Raw genomic sequence first — 5308 nt, forward strand, 5'->3', positions numbered from 1 at the left:
GAGGGTCCGAGCAGACGCGGCGCCACCGGACGGGGAGCCCCTCTCCCAGCACCCGGGGCCAAGCGCCTCGGCCGGGCTGCAGGCGGGCTGAGGCCTTCGCGGTCATTCTCCTCCCACCCCCTTCTCTGGCTGTTTATTTCTGTCCCCGGCGCGGCACGTGGAAAGGGGCAACTGCGGCAGCGTGGCAAGTGCCCTCCGCTGCAGCCGGTGCGGGTACTGCCTCGGTACCAGCCGCCCCAGGAGCAGCTTGTGTGCCACGGCCTGGGAGAGGGGGTGCGAGTAGCCCGAGTAGCTTCCCAACCGCTGACGTGGTTAAACACATAGAAAATCACATCGGAACAGGGTGCACGGTCGTTGCTGCAGGAGTATTTTGCTGCAGTTGGGACTACTTTTAAGGTTTGGAACCTGTGTGGACCTGCTTGAAACTTGGCTGTGGAAGGCACAGAGCAGCCTGATCTGACTTCGGTGTTGGTCCTGCATTGAGCAGAAGGTCAGACCGACGGTCTCCACAGATCTCAGACTAAATTCTTCCATAAGTGCACTGACAGCCTGTAGGTCAGGTCACTTGCTCCCCTTTGCTAGGTAAGATAGGGGGTGCCAAATACCATTCGCTTTGCATGCAATTGACACTTCTATGTGTGAGTCACTGTCATTTCTCCCAGACTCTGGAAGCTGTTGTGTGCTGAAACAGGGAGCTTGTCCTCATGGACTGCAGGGGCTGGCTCTTGTGGCAAAAGAGGGACTAATGTCTGTAGGATCAGCTGGCCTCCAGGGCACAGACCAGTTATTCTTATAGCAGGACATGATTTTAGTGTTGTGTTTTTTTGGTGATTTGGACAGCAGGAACTTGGTCTCTAAATGGGGTAGCTGCATACTGCCACAACAGAAACCATGAAAAAGCAGGAGGTAAAAGCATTCATTGTGATTCTAGGTATTAAGCTACGGAAGGACAAGACTCAGCTGTCAGTCAGTGTGAAGAAATTGGTGAAGAAGCTTGAGAATATTTCAGATGACGAAGCTCTGGAGATCCTGGAAGAGGAAAACTATGTTGCTGCTCTTGGTATATCTGCCCAAGGTATTAGCAGGGAAAAACCTAACACAGCTGTGGCTTCCAGAGATTTTTGCAGTGGCAAGGTTGTACAATGTTGATGAAGTGCTTTTGTGGACTGACCAGCTCTGCCTGTGCTTGTGGTAACAAGCAGAGAAGAGAATAATGATTCTAGGATTTCATTGTTTTTATTTTGTAGCACGTGCAATACTAAAAGTCCTTTGAGCCAAATATTAAAATGTTGCATTCTGTCTTCCTTGAGTTGGGAATATACCGGTGCTTTTTAATTAGCTACAATAAACTTTTTTTTTTTTTTTTTTTTTAATACAGATCCAATGGGAAATGGGTCAAGTGTAAGTGGTGGTGAAGTTTACTCATTCCAGACTCCCAAACGCTCCAGCAAGATGGCAGAGCTGGGTACATTTTCTTCTTTCTTACATTCTTGCTCTGGCTATGGTTGTCTTTGAGTATTCTCTTAACGTGACCGTAGAATGGTTTGGTTTGGAAGGGACTTTAAAGATCATCTAGTTTCAGCCCCTCTGCATGGGCAGGGACACCTCCCACTAGACCAGGTTGCTCAGAGTCCTTGAATACTTCCAGGGAGATGACTGACATTCAGAACTTCCATGGTCAACCTGTTCCAATGGCTCACCACCCCTCTAAGTGAAGAATTTCTTCCTAATATCTAACCTAAATCTAGCTTTTTGTCACTTCTGTTTATTTGAAGGATATGTTTGCAATATTTCAGTAGCTTATATCTGTCTCTGAATCAGTTATCCTCAGAAACACAAATACAGGGCTAGGACAAAGCAAAGGCATGGTGGGGATAAGAAAAACAGATAATAAACAAACACTGTAAGTGCCAAAGAATGGCAGGGGTTTTATTTGTGTAACTTTAGAAGGAAATAAGAATAACTCATTATGTAGCAAGGAGTAAAAAAAAAAAAAAAAAGGCAATACTAGCTTTGTGTTGTCAGGGAATTTCTCCTATGCAGAGTGTCTGAGCATGCTTGCCAGGCCAACTGTGGATGTAAGAGAAGTCAGCAGAAAGTGGCAGTTCTGGAGAAGTTGGGCTGTCCTGGAACAAATAAGATGCTTGAGCCTTGCTGCCACTGTTTCTTCTTGCTTGAAGAGTTTTTGTGTCCCCAGCACTGTCTGAACTTCTTTAGTGTCTAGCTGTCACAGCTACTGATACATCCCACAAAAGATGATCCAAGGCAGAGGGGTCATCCCTTCTGTATAACTATATAGAAACTTGTTTCCATACCTCTTTGCTTCTCTGGACTTCTATTGCTGTCTCTGGAAGCTGTGGGCTTCTTATGCCTCTGTCTGCAGTAGAATAGAACTCATTAATTCTCCCTCCTGGAGCCATGAGTGTATTTGAAAACTGAGGCAATTCACACAATGGAAGGCTGGTTTTCTTGAGGGGCTGTTAAGGGGGCTTCCATATGCAGATCAGTGATTCATCTTCAGCTTGTCCTGGTAAGTTGTAGAAAGAGGTAAAGAAAATACAAGAACCCACCTCCTAGGGAACTGATGTGTTTGCTATACCTGAAGCTTTATTATGTCCAGTTGAGCACCTTTAATGGACTACATGAACATGACCAAAGATTACTCTGATTCAAAGACATGATTTCTCAGGGAAGAAAGTAGGCTTTGCTGTTGCTTTGGCTATACTTGTAAAATGAATTAACTGAGGAGCTCTGTCTTTGAAAATCTCTGTTAAGGATTACATTCACCCTTAGGGTTAGAAAAAAATGGAAGTGTACTTCCTGAAATAGCTAGGAGATCAATACTTTGTGTTTCAGGTGAATGGCTTCATGGCTGACAAGCCAGATCTGGGAGTTTTGTACCTGCTATGTGAAACTTTTCTTCCTCCTGTTTCCTACAGCCTCTGAATTAGCCCAGGCACCAGGACAGTGTGTTGCATCTAATAATTTTGAGTGCACTGAGAAGACAGCCAAAACCCCTCAAAGCAGCAGTAAGTTCTGTGATGCTGTGGGGAACTGAAGCTGAGTGAATGGAGGTTGTGTTTCTATTTGGGTGGTGGAGTCAATGCTTGAGTGCCAGCTTCTGCCATGCTTGACTATTCTAGTCAGCCTAACATTGTAGACTGAACTGCTTTGTATGCACAGCCTCTGGTTCACCTGGATGTAAAATCTTTTCTGCCCTGCTGGTGTAGAGAAAACAGGAACTTCTCTCATTTGTTGCTGTGAATGTTATTTCCTCTGTGTTCAACAGAAACGGTCACACTTGAGAGAGTTACGAGCTGGGCTGATGTGTTGAACATGAAATGGGTAGGATTGTGTCAGTGTTTATGTGTAAATTCACACTTCACTATGTAATATTCCAGCACCCAATGATGTAGGGAGATATACAGGTGGGAGAAGTTAGTGCATGTCAACATTGGCAAGAGTGTGTTATTTTGTGCTCAGAAACAGACTCTCATGTGCTCAGGGGAGGACATTAGCTCATTTTTCAGCATCTTCCCTCCTGCTTATGGCCTCCCAAAGCTGTGACCAGAATTAAAAGCTATGTTCTTTGGTAAAAAATATTTTTTATCTTTGTTGTTTCCTTGCCTACCTGTGACAAACTAGAGGCTTCCCTCATAGGATTAACCACCCGGGAGCTTATACTCCGGTGCAGTGTACCTTTGAATAGTAAATGCCTGTTCTTCTAATTAACTGTCTTGTGCCACTGTTGTAAATATGCAGTACACTGAACAATGCTGTTTCTTGCTTTGCAGAATGTTCAAGTTCAAACAAAGTGCAGCAGAGGGTGAGTGATGGCTACCGTTCTTGGTTTTGGTGGTGTTTTTTGTCTGGTTGGTTTTGTTTTTTCACTTTTAAAACTTAAACTGGTAGGTCTGGAAAGGAAGGACCTTGAAAAACCTCATCTACAGTAAAGATGTTTCTGCTAATCCAACCAGACAGGAGTAACTCAAGTGAGAACCAGAGCTACTGTTAATTAGGACTATGGGATTTAGAGTCAGTGGGAAATAGTTTTGACAGCTTAATTAGCATGGGTGGAGACTATTTCCTTGCATCACACAAATGAGAATGTTAGACAGTAAATCCCTGAATATCCAGTTAAATCCATAGCTTTCTAGTTTCTTATCAAAGGAAGAAAGCCTTAATTGTAAGGAGTGCTGTTAGACCAGATGATTAAGAACTGTGGTGCTGTTCAATTTCTTACTTTCACTTTGGTTTATAAAACATACATTGGGATAACGGAGATATGTAAGTTGATGTAATCTCTTTGATGCTACAGAGAGATACAATCTAAAGTGCTGTGGAACAGTTGGCTTTCTAAAATGGTATAGCATCACACTGGAAATATGTGCACAGCTTTTCCAGTATAAGGCTCCAGGATAAGTTATGCGTGTAAGAGATGCTGTTTTGTGATGCCATGTTCACTCCTTGATGATTTCATATCCACTTTGACAGGATTAACAGAGGTGTTTCCTAAGTATTGCAGGCTTCATCTGGTGTCCAAGGCAGGTGTATACTTTACACATATGCAAGGAAGACATGCCAGTAGAACTTGATGAGCCCAGGCAGCTTGTGTTCCTTTGCTGTTACTGCTTCTGCGCTTAGTATTCTGAGTGGTCTTCTGTCATTCTGGTAGTTGTTTTCATAGCTCACTTCCAAATGACTTTGATTAGACAGTGTGATAGGGAAGATTACTGCTCTGGGTGCCAAAGCATTTCCAGGTTGTCATTGCTTCAGTTTTGACTCTTCCTGAGAGGCCAAGATTGGCATCTTGGTTGGAAATTTTACAGTTTTGGCCGTCTATTTTTGGACATTAGTTGAAAGAATTAAAGCCCTTTTGGAACCTGATCCTGCCCCCGTCTAGCTCTGAATGGTAAAACAAGAACTCTCCATACTTACTGCCTCTGTTTTCTTAGTTTCTTTTGGGCTGAAATAGTTGAAATGTAACCTGATTCTACTCTTTGCTTGACAGAGGACTGTTTTGAGGAAGTGTATGCTTCTTCTTCTAATACATGTTTTTTCTTTGCTGTTACAGAGTAAAAAGAAAGAATTTGTGTCTACTACACCTTACAGACTCCGAAAGAGGCTAGCAGGTAAAGATCAACGTTAACAGTCAGCTCCCAACAGTCAGTGAGGCACTGTGTTAAGGACTGAATGTTTTCTTCTGATGGGCTTCTTCTTGTAGTAGCAGTCTGAACTGAAGTAACTTTCTACACTGCAGAGAGATAAGAAATGCACTTAAAGAAGTCTGTCTTGGCTTTTTCCCTAC

The 5308-nt window shown here is 43.5% G+C and overlaps 1 protein-coding gene across 1 annotated transcript in view; it reads left to right on the forward strand.

Annotated features, from left to right (window-relative positions):
• Positions 1–891: 891 nt before the first annotated feature.
• Positions 892–5308, forward strand: part of ORC2 (origin recognition complex, subunit 2) — a 15539-nt gene continuing 11122 nt past the window's right edge. The window contains exons 1-5 of the mRNA XM_010007388.1: positions 892–1075; positions 1379–1465; positions 2940–3029; positions 3795–3826; positions 5075–5132. Of these exons, the coding sequence (XP_010005690.1) occupies positions 892–1075; positions 1379–1465; positions 2940–3029; positions 3795–3826; positions 5075–5132 (451 nt within the window). The remainder of the gene's footprint in view (positions 1076–1378; positions 1466–2939; positions 3030–3794; positions 3827–5074; positions 5133–5308) is intronic.

This window comes from Chaetura pelagica, unplaced genomic scaffold, assembly GCF_000747805.2.
Source record: "Chaetura pelagica isolate M959 unplaced genomic scaffold, ChaPel_1.0 scaffold21, whole genome shotgun sequence".
Classification (NCBI taxonomy): Eukaryota; Metazoa; Chordata; class Aves; order Apodiformes; family Apodidae; genus Chaetura; species Chaetura pelagica.